Raw genomic sequence first — 17,443 nt, 5'->3', positions numbered from 1 at the left:
CAGGTGAACAGCGTTTATAGTTTGGGGAAATGGGTCTGTCCTTTGGTAAATGGCGTTATGGTTTGGGATGTTTAATAATCGGCCCATTTACGGTGTGTAAGCGCTTGATTAAAACTGTAAGGTTAAATGACATAAGTGAGACATAAGAAAAACGGGTATCTCTCTGTTCGATGCAATTGTGTACTCTAAAATTACATAAAACCTCAAACCAGCGTAAACTAGTATCTGGTACCTGATGACTGCATCCAAAGAAAAGAGGGACAGATCATGAGGAAGAGGAGGAGGAGGAGGGGAACTTTTCATGCAGTCGCTCTGGAGCGAATCATCAAAGAAGGGATGAGAGGCCATTACTTAAACACATGAAGGCAGGAACATGTTCATGCTGACTTACAGAGTCCTCCTTCATGAGGAATCCTGGCAGTGCGATCTGTTGACATTCAGATCACGTTCCACTGCACATCTCCCGATTTCCAACAAGAATCCACAGCAGCCATGTTGCTGCCCACACAGCCATGCAGAGCAAGTCACAGATTTTCAGGTTTTACTAAAAAACACCCAGATTTCTTTAAAAAAAAAAAAAAAAAGAGAGAGCACATCAGTTCAACTCGTTCTCATGCAGCAGCCTCGTCCCTGTGCACCCAGAAGTTGCTGCAAATAAACACTGTTTACTGAATTTAAAGTTAACGAGGTCCTGTGGTGACGAGCTGAGCTCAGAAAATCCTCCCTTAATAGAGAGTGAAGATAAACACGAGCTGCTCATTATTCATTAATTGATGATAAATAAACTGTTAATGTTGTTTTAAAGATCTGATTTTCACTCAGTGCTAATAAAAGACTCAGAAGCTCTGACGACCTCCTGCTCTGCTCCCTTTGTCAGCATCCGGGTCGACTGAGAGATCATTGTGTTTTTATTGTCTTTATATGGAGAATGAATGAGCAGTTAGATATGAGTCACTGCTGGAAAATGACAGTCACAAGTCTGGAATCAATAACTCACAGATATTGTTTGGTCTTCAAAGAGCAGAGGATTATATCATCTTTCTGCAGAGGGGCAGGAAGAGAAGCATCAGCCAGGTTTTTAAATTACCTGGACTAATCAATTAGTTTGTGATATTTAAAGCTCAAGTGTGCAACTTTTGTCTCCCCCCTCTGGCAGTGAGAGTAATTATATAGACAGCGTCGATGCGTGCTTATAACACATGCCTGTGGGTGAGCTCGCTGCATCTTCGTTGCACCCAGGAGCGCTCTTTTTAAGTCTCTTTTTTTTTTAACTTTAATCCTTTCTCTGAACGAGTTTCTTTTTATCTGGAGCATCCACTCGAGAAACTTTTCTTGGATGATTCTTAGGATTTCATCGCTATTGTTTCTCCCTTCTTACTTGTCAACCAGAGGTCACAATGACCAAATATTTCCCGTCATTGACTGAATTTAAAACACTGAGGAAGATCTACTGTCTGTTCATCTTTTCTCTCCACGGCGTACACTGCTGCCAGAGCACACCAGAACGACGCTCCGCAACCACATTTGGGAAATTATTCCACCTTAAAAGTTGCCGGTAGTTGCCGGCGGTAGTCTTTTAGCAGAACAGTGAATTAAATTATGTTTCCCTCAATCTATAGTTAGCTAGAAAGGAGGAAAAAACATCCTTTTATTTTATAGTTATCGTTGACTAATGTAGGTAAACCTGCCACTGTAGGAACAGTAGTTACATAAGCTTTGAAACGGCCACACTTTCACCATCCCTGAATGAAAATTAAATGCTTTTTAGTATGTCTTGTTAAAAAATTAAATTAAAATGACTGGTATTAAAAGATTATGATGGAATTTTCACGACACCGTTAGTCAGAATGTCGAGAAAGAGTCTAAAGCGACCTAAAAGCATTGAGAAAACTCAAGGAAAAGTAGTGCCAAACAGAAAACAGAAAGAAAAATCTGAACAAAAAATAAATTAATGAATCCCCCCTCCCCTTTAGCTCTGGCTGGTTGATGTAAAATGCATGACTTTGGGTGCACCTGCTGTGAAAGCTGCCACAGACACTTGACACCAAAACTAGACTAATAGAGAGCTTTCCCTGGCGGCAAAAGTCTTAATGAGTAACTTTAAGCCTTAATAGAATTAATTAGAAATGGTGGAGTTATATAAAAATTCACCCCCATACAGTTGTCATGAAGGGGGAAATAAGCTATGGAGACTGAAATATTTTTTGTACTAGGCTTTAAACATGTTTATTTCTGCTGTAAAGTTGAGCGATTTAACATCTAAAGGGACTGACTGGCTTCTGGAGCCAGCCTCAAGTGGACGATTGAGGAAGTGCAGTTTTTGGGCACTTTGCTTTGGCTTCATTTTTCAGCCCTGGAGGTTGCCGTTTGGTTTCAACTCAGTCCAGCTTACAGTGTGAGGGGTGTGGCCCTTCCGAAATTAAATTTTTGGGCCTTAATTACTACACCATCAGTGCCCCCTGATTGGGATCTTATTTCAGCGTTTGCACACAGCCCACCCTACCTTTTAAAAAGGCGAGGATAGTGCTGCACTACAGTATATATTCCATGTTATTCATTCAAACCTTCTTAATCTGCTTTTATTGTTGTTTGATTGACAGTTTTATTTATTTATTTATTTATTTAGTTGTTTATTCTTTAATCTTGATTTTCAATTGAGTGTTTAATGGTCTGCAGTATCTTCCCATGAGTCAGCTGATCAGAGCGGGTAGGCCTGATCAGGTGGTGTTGTGTTGACGTGGAGTATTTTGGCTCTGGTGGAGCAGCAGATTGTGCGTGCAGCAGGAGGGGAAGGTGGTTCGGGTCAGCTCAGGCTGCCATGGACGCATCACTGCCACAGACAACACACACCAGTGGTTCCCAGCCTGGGGGTTGAGACCCACTCAATGGGCCACTGGATAAACACAAAGGGTCGCTGGTTGATTGACAGGAAGAAGAACCCACAGAATACTTAGCCCTATAAAGTTATATCTATATTTTCAGATGTTCCTCTACTTTTTCTTGTGATTTCTTGTATGATTTTAACTCTAAAGTGTGTCAAAATAAAACAGAAATCTTTTCTCGTAAAAATAAAACTGGTGCAGATGGGTAGTTTTAAGGGGAAACCGCTGCTGGGTGCAACACACAGGGGTCAGTGAAACCTGGGAAAAAACTGCTCATAGAAACTATATTTCCCATCTGTGTGTCTGCACCTGAACGCACCATTTGTCTGACCTTTTAGTCCGTTTTTTTTTTTTTTTTAAACTCGATCTCCAGACAGAAAGGAGGAAATAATGAATACAAAGATACATAATTTCTGTGGGTGGAACAAATCTGTGCTGGTGATTCGCCCAAATAAATACTGTATATGGAAATACTGCAGTCTTTCATGGCAACAAAAGTAGGTCATGTTGCAAAACTCCTGTTTATAGAATTCTGTAAAATCTTTCATAACTATAGTGCATCTTCAGGCCTCGCTGCGTGTAGGTGCACAGCCACAGTATGCAGCAGAAGAATCACGCTTCCAGTGAAGGTTTAAGAGGTTTTACTGGAAGCAATGGTGAAACTGTGAGAACAGTATTGAACCAAAAATGTTATGATAGTGATTACACTTTAGAAATGACCATAAGAAGAAACACACACAGAGCCTAATGAATCCAGTGACTGTACTTTTTATCTGCACACCAGTAGGTTTGAGCCTGCCATTTTTCTCTGTAATGTAAAATTAATTTTGAATGTATTTATTCGTCTTTTTGAGTAGTTATGACATGATCTATACAATGTACATAAACACACTGTGCTTTCCTTTTGGCTTCTATCCACACACCTGAAACCCATTTGTATCGTGTTTTGTTTTGTGTTTGACTTCAGCACCCTGAGGACGGTTTCTGGCCAAATCAGGGTGGTGTCAGCTGTGCAGAATTATTTATGTTACTCAGAGGACCTTGGATTTTTCTTTCATGACTCCAAAGAGCATTAAGTGTAAATGTGTGCTTATAAAGCAAAGACGCACTCAGGTTATTCCCTTTCTTTGTGTAAAGAAAAGTTTTCTTCATTGATGTGAATATTAATGTCTTGTGTTTGCGTCTGCAGGTCTGTCTGGTAACCCCGTCGATTTGGAGAAACGTCACACGGCATTCGGCAAGAACTTCATCCCCCCCAAGAAGCCCAAGACGTTCCTGCAGCTGGTGTGGGAGGCTCTGCAGGATGTTACACTCATTATCCTGGAAATCGCTGCCATCATCTCACTGGGCCTTTCCTTCTACCATCCACCAGGGGGCGACAGTGAAGGTCGGTACAGTCAGAGTCAGAGGTGAAAAACAGGGCCGTAGATAACGCCGTGGACACTAAGATCATGTCCCCCATATCTTCTCCGTATTTTATTTTATCTTATTTTATGTTATATTTTTTTGTATGTAGATTTGTAGGTTTTAGGAACCTCAGGGGAGTTAACATTAAAACAATAAAATACATGAGGGATATTTATTTTAAGCTGATCTTAGCTTTTTTAGACTTTGTATATTTAAATTTGATCACTATTGGGCCAACAACATAATAGAAAATAAAGGTTTCAGTATTTCTTCAACAGAATTTAATTCCTGGAAACACCACGTAGACCTGCATGTAGGAAAATTTACAATATAATTAGCAATTATCTGAATAAAAAAAATGTAATCTGTAAATTCTTTTCATGTAATTTCTATATTTAATTATCTTATATATGATTTTGTTTCAACAGTTAATTTTGGGGAAAGCTCAGCATTATTATTTTCTGTTAATGCATTTATTTAAATTTAATTGTCTAATAAACAGTATATTTTAATTAAGTTTATATAATTATTGACTTTAAATTTATTTTCATGATTTTTATTTTATTTTATTTATTTTAATTATATGTTTGTTTTGTTATTGTTACTTTTATATCTCAAAATTATTTTATTTATTTATTTATTTATATATTTATCTTATTTTACTCAATATTTGTTCATAATTCATTTATTCATTTATCCACCATATTTACCTATCAACCATATAATTTGAAGTCAGTATTTATAAAATCCTGGCTACAAGATGCTCAAAAAGAAAATGATAAATTAAATATGTTTTTGCTCCTTAAATGGTAGTTATTAGCCTACGATTTAATATACAGACAATAAAATAAATAAGTAAATAAACAAGTCCACACTGAAACATTTGTCTTGTTAACATTGTTGCTGAAACTAGAGTTAAAATTAAAACTTTCTGAAGCTGTACAGTTTTAGTTTGACAGAGCTGTTCCACCTGTTTCCACCTGACACATTTATTTGGTAAATGTGATTCAAATGTAAAATATCCCTGTCCTCCCGCAGCATGTGGCGAGACTGCAAGCGGTGTGGAGGACGAGGGCGAGGCTCAGGCTGGCTGGATCGAGGGCGCCGCCATCCTTTTCTCGGTCATCATCGTTGTCCTGGTGACGGCCTTCAACGATTGGTCGAAGGAGAAGCAGTTCCGCGGGCTGCAGAGTCGCATCGAGCAGGAGCAAAAGTTCACCGTCATCCGCAAAGGCCAGGTCATCCAGATCCCTGTGGCCGAGATCGTGGTGGGAGACATCGCTCAGATCAAATACGGTATGACACCACAGCCACCAGACTAAGATATCAAACCAGTGACGTCAGTGAGTCGAGTTTAAAGACATGACTGGATTGTCATTTTCTGTCTATTCATTCTGATCGTTTCCACAGTGATGCACTTTTATGAAAGATATTATGAACAAAGCTGTATATGACATTCAGAGCCTGTCAGTGATTCAGAGTCAGGGCCAGGCTTAACTACACATGGCTCTCATCATGGAGGTGCCTAACTAGCAGCTAATGATGCTAACAGTGCAAACAGTGCTAACATGGCAACAATGCTGACAGAGCATATAACTGTTTGCTGCTGTGTTAGAGTTCTGAATGTTGTATTTAGCTCCTTTAAATCTTAAGAGTTTTATAAATACCTCTCATTCACTCTGGATCAGGCATGAAAAATTCACATACTATTTCTTTGTGAACCTTGCTTTGGAAACAGGAAAGGTCCTTCCCCAAACCGTTGGCACAAAGCTGGAAGCACTATTGTTTAAAATAACATTAAGATTTCCCTTTTGCCCTACAGTGGGCAGATTGAGTTAAAATTCCAGTTCTTTCATCTGTTTTGCAAAAGTCTGGTTTTAGCGTTAATAGGAAAGCTAAACAGTTTGGTTGAAATGTTTAATGTAATGTGTTGGTGCTCAGCCTTCAGTATGAGAGGACTGATGCAAAGAGCAAAAATCTGTTTACACTGAAGCTGCTCTGAGAAATAAACAACATGCACGCTCTGACCTCTGCGCCTGCAGGAGACCTGCTGCCTGCTGACGGGATCTTGATCCAAGGCAATGACCTGAAGATTGATGAGAGCTCTCTGACCGGAGAGTCTGATCAGGTCCGAAAGTCTTTGGAGAAGGACCCCATGCTACTGTCCGGTGAGTGCCGGATCACATTCTCCTGACACTGCTGATTCTTCTTTGAAGTGATTCTGCTGATATTCCTTAAACAAACACATTCACTGTTTCTGTTTGTTTGTTGTCTGTAAGATGAATCCTCTGAAGCAGGATGTGGAATTAGATCTCTTAATTAATCAATGTTCATTGTATGTATATCATGAGAATGACTTGAATAGCACTTTTCGTACAAATTAATACAACTCAGAGAGCTCTACTGCTAACTGACAAGCTTATAATGAGACAATACAAATAAAAAAAAACAAGTGAAGACTAATGCATATGGGGTAGGCATGTCAGTTTCGGTTATTTTTGCTTTTGATAGATCAACACCCATTAACGGGTAACTCAGGAAAAAAAAACACATATTGATGTGAAATACAAAAGGCCTTTCCTTTTAGTCTGGCGCTCCATTGACCCAGTGAGCTTTAGTGCCACATTTCAAAGTGCTGTCCATTTAAATGTGATGAAATTTTAATGTTTTGGGATCCTTTTATTTTATTTTCTGTTGGCTTTGCTGACAGACTGCCGGTTAGGCGTGTTAATATGCAGAAAAATGTTGCCCACTGCCCACCCTCAGTCTCCATTGGTTAGCTATTGATAGCTGCTCTGCACTAAACACCACCCAGATCGGATGGCAGGAAGCAATTACAGCGGGTAATGCCATCTCAGTTGCAGCACACTTTGCTGCAGAAACATGGTGGCCACTCTCCAGTCTCTCAAGTAGCCCTGGACAGTATGCAATTTCATTTCGAGCCGCAAAACCCCTTTGACATTGTTTACTATGTTAGCACCACTAGTTGTGCTGACATTAATAGCAGAACTAACAGATCTCAGAGCACTTAACATAGTTAACGATGCTAAAGGGGGTTTGCAGCTCAAAACTGAGCCAGATATTCACTGGGGCAGCCTGGAGGGAGACCAAAGGGTGGGCCCAATGTTTCTGCAGCAATGCTGTCGGGTTGGGGCAGCGCTACTAGCGGTCATCACTGAATGAGCAGCATCGCTAGCTAGCTTCCACCAGACCCAGGATGTGCGTGGTACAGTAAAGTGAGGAGTAGTAAAATTAACTTAGAGATTGACATATAGCTCACCAGTAAATGGATTAATGGTTAACTGTTGACACACCTTTTATGGGGATAAAGTAGATATGAAATTGCTTAAAAATGTCAACACAGTTTTATCTTTAATCAAGGAGTGGCTACCAATTAATTGTTGTGTAATTTCTTTGGACAGCCAGAGACTGAATCTGAGTGTCTCAAGCCAAAAAACATGAAAGCTGACAACCCACAACAAACTGTAAGATTAAAATGTAGTGGCCCTAAGATTGATACTTGGGGAACTCCATAAGTTGATAATATCACTTAGCAGTAAAACCGAGGTGCAAAGAAATAAAGATCAAGTTCCACTTGTGACTCCTGTTATTTGAATCTTTCCTCAGGGACCCACGTAATGGAGGGATCAGGCAGGATGGTGGTGTCAGCCGTCGGCCTAAACTCTCAGACTGGCATCATCTTTACTCTGCTGGGCGCTGGCGAGAACGACGAAGAGAAGAAGGTCAAGAAAAGTAAGACATGAGACAGAGCCTGTCGCACACGTCTCAAAAAACACAACTCATGTTGAAGTGTTGAAGGTCATACGAGGACACAAAGTGTGTGAAGTGTTGGGAGGAAAGAAAGTCAACAATCATCGTGTCAGCTTCTGAATATTTCTACTCTACTGTTTGAACAGTGCAGATTGGAAATATTTGCACGTTTTTATCAGCTGGTGTTGATTTGAAGTTTCTGCTGTCGTACTAGCCGACTCTGTCAGCAGGTAGAGTTCATTCAGTCTGAGCTGATAATAGCAGAGCTGTTTGAAGGGTCTAACTATAATATTTTAACATTACTGAGCTTCGATCTCATCACAAAAGCATCATCAGTGAATAAATGAGACCACGGATGAGTTTACTTCATATCTGCTGAACAGCAATGAAACACAACTGACATGAGATTTAATTATCTGACCAAGAGGGATGTGTACAACTGCAAGTTTACTATTTATTGACTTTTCACTTAACCCCTCCACTAACAGTGATTGTCAAGTTATACCTTAGCAACCATAACAAGGCACAGCAGGTCTGTCAGTTTGGTTTTCTCCACATGTTGAAGCAATGTACAGCAAATGGGTGGTAGTAAGAGATACACTCTGCATCCAAAACGATTGTGAGGTGGCGCCATATGTAGACAACGTAAGCTGCTCACGTTAGCATGTCTGGCTTGCTAGCTTATTGTGTACAGTTGTAATCAAGGCTGTGCCTGAAAGAAAAATATACCTGATTATGTGTTTTTTCTTGTTAAACTGAAATATAACAATAGAGATTAATAGCTCTTCCCTTTGATACTAGAAAACCATTGCTCCTCAACTGATTAGGATGCTGAATTTTTATTACATGGGAACTGTTAGCTTTAGCCTCAGTCTGTTTTGCATCATCACATGATGCAAAGTTATCACAATATACGTGACCATTACCGTCAGTAGCGTAGTGGATAGTGCTGGCGCCCCATGTACAGAGGCAGTCTTAACGTTTAAAAGAAACAGACGTCCAGCAGGCGGCTGCAGGAGGTCGTTGTCTGCGTGATCCTCTTTTAAAAGAATCTAAAATAAAAAACTAATTGCTGGAGCATTCATTCTTTTTGCAGCAGAAAGCTCAGCCTTTTGTCAACAACATCATTACGTTACCTTACTTCACCTTACGTGTAGTGCAAACATGGTGACAACGCCTTTGCACTCTGCTCATCAAAATGAGCATATCTAAAAAACTAAATAAGATAGAAAGTTTAAATAACTTATGAAGTGTTTATGAGTATTTTGTTCATGCTATTACATTTAGAAATAATTTGGCTCAATAAGTTTTGTGAGTTTTTTTGTAAAATTTGATGAAAAATCATGTCTGATTGATTTTTTTTTTTTAATTACACAATTTTAATAGTTTTTTTCAATTATTATGGTTTATTGACCAACATAAAGTTTTAGCTTAGGTTGTACAGATTTTATGGATATGAAGCATTTGAAGATACTCCACAAGATGACATCACAATAAGCAAAAATACCAATGTAGGCACTGGCGGACCATTTTTATTGCAGAGTTCAAAAGGGCTAAATCAAGGACTTATTGTTTTAAATTCCCCAAATTTTAATATTAATTTGCTGTTGTTATTGTAAACAGAATAAGTGCATGACAGGAAGCTAGACAGGTGTAGCAGCAGTAATGATTTCAGTTTTGTTGTACACTTGCAAACAAATGCATCATTGGTAACATTTCAGTCATTTGACACTTTGAAATGTGTGACCACACAGACCTTTAAAAAAGACAAATAATACATCAAAATGTGAATAATATGTTTGGTTGGTCACCTGAAAAAGAAAAAAAAAAAAAGAAAAAAACACTGTCGTGGTCTCATTTATTCAGGGTAGTTTCTGGCCATATACTGAGGTATTGATTTGACAGTGATGTAATGTTGGTTAAAAATGCGAAACGTACCTTCCTCTGTTTACATACAGTTGCTTTTTGAAGTGGAACCCTTCAAAAAGTCCAGACGATCCTCGTACTATCACAGAGCAGTTTGATGTAAACCAACAGGCTTCTGCAGTCGGTCTCTATTGCTTTTGATTTGCTTGTGATCATGCTAACCCCCTTTTACTCATGTCTTTTTCTTTAGTTTGGTTTTGTCTGATCATTTGTTTTATTGGCTAAAGTTTGAGTTTGTCAGGCATTCATTGTGAACTGGCTGAATGAACCAGCTCAGCGGAGAGAGACGCTAAGGTTCACATTTTGGCCTCCAGTCACTGATTTTAAAATCCAAACCAGTAATGAATTCCTAATGAGGAGAACCACGAGACGAGTTTTCAGATTTAACTAAAATTAAACTGAAACTGAGCAGAAGAAGAAAGCTTTCATGAAACCATCTCACACGCATGTCTGTACTTCTACACTTGTGAGGGCCCTCATTGACATAATAAGTTCCCAAGCCCCTAACGTTAACCTTAATCTATAATCTAATTCAAACCATAATCCTAAAACCAAACCTGAACCCTCAAAAAGCCCTTTGAAGAAGTGAGGACTGAACTAAATGCCCTTACTTTCCAAAATTGACCTCATTTTCCAAAAACGTCCTCACTTTTAAAACTACCTGCCCGCTGAGTCTGAAACTTTAATCGGTCCCCACAAAGATAGAAGTACAAAAGGCACACACACACACACACACACACAAGCACTGTTGTGTGTCTCTTGAGTTTTGGTAACAGCAGACACACAGCAGACTTTACTGTCACACATGGCTGCATCAACCCACTAAACACACACAAATACACTTTAAAACACACACACACATTCATGCATTCATGTAAAGTCACACCCATTGGTTATCTTACAGCGGTAAGAGCCTCTACTATGTGCAAACACACAGGCACACACACAGAAACACACACAGAGACACAAAGCAGTTCAGTCTTTGTCATCAATCACAAACCACGAGCTGAATAACAAAGAGCTGCGTGTCTGTGTGTGTGTGTGTGTTCATGTTGGCTTTGACCTTGCCAAACCTCCTTTCACAATAAAAGCAGAGAGCTCCATATTAGGGCAACAGGAAGTGAATTTCCCTGAGGAGGAAAATAACACCAGACCTGCACCTGTCACATCCTGTCACGTATTTGATCAATACACAACAGCTGACAAGGATCAATAACAGATGTTAACACCCACATGTACATATGCAAACAGCCGTGACGATCAAAGTTCAGACATGTGCAGTGAAGGAAGGAGCCGCTCCAACAGCTAAACACAACCCGAACCAGTCCACACACTGTTAAAGAGAACTTGATTTGAACTGGTTTTGACAAGTATTTTTGTAATTAAGTGCCTCAGTTAGAAGAATAATTGTCGACCAATCAGCAACCTTTTCACATAAGACAATTCAGTCAACAAATCATTTACATTTGCTGCGTTTATTAGAAAGTTCACAGTAAAGAGACGGCAGGAAATGAAATGAGAGAGAGATGGGAAATGACATGGCAGCTATTCCTGCCATCCTGCCAGCCTGGATTCAGGGACGTTATGATTTATTGTCAGCACCATAAAGGAATGGTTCACCCAAACACAAGATAAATTGTACACAGTACTCACTTCCCTAAGTTCTCCATTGTCCCAGAAAAAGTTTTCTATCCAATGGTGGACTTTTTTTTTTTTTTTTAAATAAAGTATCTGTATTCAAATGTAGATATCTGTTTATAGAGATAAGTCAAAATAACCACCTCACAGAGGAGGAAGTCTTGGTCTGGACAGCTGCTTGCTACATCAGCTCTCCTGAAATACTGACTTGTGCACCCAGAGAATTCTGATTGTCAGACAATGGACCCCAGAGTAGTCGTTACTATGGTAACAACTAATGGGACTAAAGGGATTGCTGCAAACAGACTTTGACAAAGGCCAACAAAGAAACTGTTTGGCAATAGTTAAGCAAAAATCGTTGTGTTTGGATTTTTGTGAGTCCACGAATGCATCCAAGTTACTTGGATAGTGCTGTACAGGATTTTTTTTTTTTTTTTTAAGTTTTTTGTGCGTTTTGACCTTTATCACTGTCTTTTGTTTGGCCCCCGTCAAAGCTTGTTTGCAGTGATGTGTTTTCATTTTTTGACTGCTCCACTCTCCTAAATGCCAATCGATAGAAAACTTTTTCAGGTACCATACAGAGCCTACGGGGGTGAGAACTATATACAATTTATATTGGTTCTAGGTGAACTATTCCTTTGACCTTTGGCCACAAGGATGAGTTATAGACTAAGACTGTTAACCCCTCAGACAAACCATCTGCCCAAACTTCCAACTAATGGCTGTTTATAATGTCATTATTGCTTCAGGATGCATTATTGGTCATAAACCAAAGTACTGGACACATAAAAATGTTCCAAAAAGTTATTACAGTTCATTCTCTGAGCACTGGGGCCCTTAAAGTCATAACAATAACAATAAAGTACTTCATTTGATACCTTTTTTCTACTTTATTTGATACACATGATATAAATGCACTCAGTAAAGTAAAACACCAGACACCACAGGAGTGTTGTATCATCATACCTTCCAACATTGTGGTGGCATCTCGACACTTTGAACTGCCTAACTCCATAAATGCGCCGCGCTCGACTTCACAACACCACAGACTGTATGGGTTGTAATTGCTTCACTACCCAGCCCTCACAAGCACCATAAATGTCTGTTAAAAATTGTATCCAATAGTTGTTGAGATATTTCAGTTTAAACCAAACTGGCCGACATACATTTCCAGAAAACTACAAAAATCATTTTGGGCTGCAACAAACACAATAAAACTGGTGTAGAAATATATTAGTATGTGAAATGGGTTGATTGGTCAATTAAATAAACATAAAGCATAAGATGGGAGACAGCACACCTCTCTGCCCTTCCACGTACAAATGAGGAAAGCCTGAGGCAGAGAGGCAAACCTCCCTGCCCTTCCATGCGCCCACATGGAAAGCCTAAGGCAAAAAGAGCAGCAGCAAAGACCCCTGGGGAACAGAACAGAGCAGCATCAATGACAAACAGAAATGACATTGATAAGTCAGACACAGCATGAAAAGGAGGAGCTGGGGTGGAGGTGGGTTGCAAAGCGGCTTGCAGAGAAAGCAGCAACAGTAGGCAGGTCGGAGCAGTTTGAATAGGACGCCCTGAATGAGATTCACCAATTGGTTGCATAGAAACCAACCAGAGTGTATGAACAGTAGTACATACATGGATGATGTAGCTATATGTACAACATGAACACAAACTATGTACTTTATGAACGATAAGGTGGTGTGTATAGAACTGATCTACATGTACACAGAGCGTTGTGGTGACTCAAACCAATTAAATGTATTTATTTAATTTGTTATTATTTAACATTCAACTGAATTTCTGAATCAGACTCTACATTTTGATTTATTTTGAGATATTGATAAATTGATAAGCTCTACTGTGAAACACTGTTGGTTCTCCGCAGCAGGAAGTAACGTGTCTCTCTCCTCTGATTGGTCCATTCCTGCCCACAACACACACACGACACACACACACCTGTGGGTTTCTATCAGTTTGAACTTTGTGTTCTCCCTCAGTTTGATTTGATCTTATTTTTCTTTTGAGCCATCTTATCAGCATTCCGCCCTCTCTCTCTGTCCGAACAGGTAAAAAACAAGGACCCCCCGAAAATCGCAACAAAGGTAACCCCTCCATTCATCCATCTGTCCCTCTCTGTCCCTCCATCCTTCCCTGTTACTCACCCCCTCCTCACCCTCCACCCAGCGGCAGGAGGGGAGTGTCCAGTCCATCTCGCTCCCTCTCTCTCTCTCTCTCTCTCTCTCTCTCTCTCTCTCTCTCCTCTCTCTCTCTCTCTCTCTCTCTCTCTCTCTCTCTCTCTCTCTCTCTCTGCTGTATAAAGGGGGACGTTCTCTCGCCTTGCTTTACCTGTGAAAGGGTGCAACTCTCAACCTTTTAAGTCTTTGACAGCCAATCACAGCTTCCACTGTTGTCATGGTAACTGTCGCAGTGGTGATTATATTTGTGCCTTAAATTCTGAGAGCGTGTCCGGACATTTTGAGCACGAGAGAAAAGTTTTGCAACCAATAAAATTATATTTTGTTGAGAAATTAACACTCAGAGAAGGATTACATTAAGAAAACAAAATTTATGTTTTACTCAATCAATGTATGCTTAATATTATCCACGAAAATAACCCCTCTCTTGTAGTTTTAGTTATTTTATTGCTAGCTACACAGTCAAAGGAGAAACAACATTAATGTAGTTCATGTTTAAAAACAGGAACTTTCACTGAACCTCTGAATTTAGAATAAAACTAAATCTAAGAAATGATTCTACTGCACTGCATTTAATTTTAAAAGCCAGCTGTGAGGTGATGTAGAGATGAAACGATTTCTCAATCATCAGTCAGTTTATTAAATATTAATCTGAAACTTTTTGTTATAAAATGCAGTATTTATTGAAACAAGTAAAAGTCTCATTATGATAAAAAAAAATCTCTTTTACAAGACCGACCTGACCAAGACGGCAACATTGATGTCCTTACACCAATTAACGCGAACAGATAAATGCAACGTCACACCACAAACAAGTGAGGAAATCCAGTCAAAATGCAAAAAAATAAAATAAAAAAACAAACAAAACAGTTATAACAACAATGTGTAACAATTTCAGTGCAAATTTTAGGAACAATTACAAGAGTGCTAATTTCTTTATCCTTGTAAATTGACCATAATTCCCCCATAGTCATCAGCTTGGACAGTTCCAGGTCCTTCTGCATGTTAGTTCTGTTTGAACCTTGGGGACCAACATCTGTGGAGTAATATGGGAGTGCAGGCCGTATTCATTTATGTTTTAACACAGATAATAGTGATAATGATTTAATTGTATAATTTTCAAGTGCATATGCCAAACCTATTGGCTTACTTTACTTAAAAGTTGGGTTTTGGGGAACCAACATGTGTCTTAATTTTCTGACATTTTGTTGACTGTATTACCCAGGAAATAATTGCAGATAAATTGATACTGAAATAATTGTTAGTTGCAGCCCTTGTAATTCAGCCAATAATTTTACTTCTTTAAAGGGACACTTCAGCCCTAAATCAAAAAAGACTTATTTCTAATCTTACCTGTCATGCTGTTTATCACTCTAGATTGTTTTGATGTGAGTTGCAGAGTGTTGAAGATATCAGCCGTAGGGATGTCTGCCTTCTCTCCAATATAATGCAACTAGATTATATTGTGGTGCTCAAAGTGCTGAAAAAGTACATTTGAAAAACTCTTGTGCCACACCCACCAACCGTATCACTGCGCAAAAGGAAGCGTGCATCTACTGCTAGCTCACCTGATACCACTGAGCTAGCTAACGTTACAGCTCAGCCACAGAAGACACCATTAATGTTTACATCCCGCACTGTAATAAGCACGAGCCTCTCGTCCATGAGTAGATGTATGCTTCCTTCTGCAGGAAAAGATGTGTATTTTTAATTTCAGCGTGGACTCTTTCTTAAACATAGCTACTTAAATCATTATAATTCTTTGGCTGTGTAATTTGCAAGTTAGCCAGATAGCTTAATTACCTACTAAGACAACCATCTCATAAGTGAGTTTGCTACTTATCAACATAATTAGCTCACAAGCTAATAAAATTCACATTAAACCTCCAGAACAAAATGTAATAAAGGTTTGAAGAAGATATGCAAATTAAACTGTATAACACACTTTGTTTGTGGGAGCGTGCAGAGAAAAAATGAGCACAACTGAGTATAAGAGGTTATTGTTGTGCACTTATGTTGATAATATCTAACACAAAGCAGGTTTATTGAGTACAGAATAAAATCTTGTTTGCTCAAATAAAATTTTTCTCTGAGTTGTAATGATTTCTCGACAAAATATAATTTCTGTGCTTGCAAAAGCTCACATGTTCCATCACGCTCTCAGAGCTGAGACACAGATATAACTCCACTCTAACATACTCATCTGTCTGACCTCTAAGGTGTCCTTCATGGGTGAAGCTTTGTTGAAATCAAGCGCTCCCTCGGTGCTTCCCTCAGTTTTTAATATTCGAGGGATTTTATGGCTGTGTGCTTGTGCTGATGACGTCATCGCCGCAACCTCCAAACTCGACCAGCCAACCGTCCTCACTGTCCCGTGTGATCCAACACATGTCCAACTTCCCCCTGCAAGCTGTCTCAACACACACACATACACACAAACACACACACACAGCTCCCCTCCTCCCGACCTCCCATGGTTTGAGCATCTGCTGTGGACAGAATGCTTCTTGATGTACACAGAAACACACACACACTTGCTCTTGGATGCTCATCACACTTTTGCACACAGAAATAATTCACAGAGCTGCAGTCACGGATGACCTCCACTAAAAACACTTAGGGAACAAAATCCGCAGAAACACCTTTAGTCACATGGTCAACTTTGTAGCTTTCAGTGGTGGAAGAAGTATTCCGATCCTTAACTTTAAGGATAACTTCGTTTTTTTTTTTTGTTTTTTTTTAACCTGGACTCTATACTTCCATGTTTTTGTGTCTAAGTGACTAATGGACACAACAATTTTTGAAATTGGTCCAGTACTGAGTGTGAGGGCTGCAGCTAGAAGCTACAAAACGGGCTGCGATGAAATCACTCGGGACTGTTGCACAGTCAGAAGTGCTTGTTTTTGCCACTGACAGACTCCCGTTGTCATTAGAAGTGTCTGACACACACTAAAACGTTTTTCTTTACCATCTATCAGCTCGGTCTGTTATTGTGTCAGACAAAGTCTTGCTCATGTAGAAGTCTATAGGGGGTCAGTAGCCTACGGTAAAAGTGGACAAATAAACGTTACAGAAACCCTAAAGCTGGCATTTCTGCACATGCATTTAAAATAAATGTGTCTAAACATTAATTCGAAAAACATTTTAGAAGAAGTTTGATACACGGAACTATAGTGTGTTTGCGATAAAATGCTGTATCGATTTTTTCCCCCACCCTGAGTACTTAGTTATCTTCCACCACTGATAGTTTCAGAGTTCTGACGGAGAATTCTCAGCAACTGCAGCTCTACTGAACTCATTAGCCTCTTTTAGCTCCTAGTTTCGGTTTCACAGCACATTTATGGTACAGTTTGAGTCCCGGCACTCTCATTGACACGTTTTCACAAGCGGCTGTTTTTATACAACACCAATGGGATGATGATGCTTCTTTGTGTCCGCTGGATGTAGAAGTAGGAAGTTGTTTGTACATAATAATGTGTCAGGATTGTGTGTCTGTCAGCTTATGGTGGAGTTTTGCTGCCCACTTGTGGCCAAAAAACTGAAATGCTTACCGCTGGTTTTAATACCTTCAAATGCTTTTACTTTGCTGTTTTTTTTTTTTTATCACTGTAAAGCTTCTAT

The 17,443-nt window shown here is 39.4% G+C and overlaps 1 protein-coding gene across 3 annotated transcripts in view; it reads left to right on the top strand.

The window, feature by feature from the left end:
* Positions 1 to 17,443, top strand: part of LOC126386578 (plasma membrane calcium-transporting ATPase 1-like) — a 143,793-nt gene that overhangs the window by 72,595 nt on the left and 53,755 nt on the right. For all 3 annotated transcript variants that reach the window (XM_050038990.1, XM_050038991.1, XM_050038992.1), the window contains exons 3-7: positions 4,072 to 4,269; positions 5,328 to 5,585; positions 6,332 to 6,457; positions 7,917 to 8,042; positions 13,694 to 13,729. In XM_050038990.1, coding sequence (XP_049894947.1) covers positions 4,072 to 4,269; positions 5,328 to 5,585; positions 6,332 to 6,457; positions 7,917 to 8,042; positions 13,694 to 13,729 — 744 coding nt within the window. The remainder of the gene's footprint in view (positions 1 to 4,071; positions 4,270 to 5,327; positions 5,586 to 6,331; positions 6,458 to 7,916; positions 8,043 to 13,693; positions 13,730 to 17,443) is intronic.

Source organism: Epinephelus moara, chromosome 24 (assembly GCF_006386435.1).
Source record: "Epinephelus moara isolate mb chromosome 24, YSFRI_EMoa_1.0, whole genome shotgun sequence".
In the NCBI taxonomy this organism is placed as follows: domain Eukaryota; kingdom Metazoa; phylum Chordata; class Actinopteri; order Perciformes; family Serranidae; genus Epinephelus; species Epinephelus moara.
The sequence above is the reverse complement of the archived record's forward strand: the minus strand, read 5'-3'. Positions and strand labels throughout refer to the sequence as shown.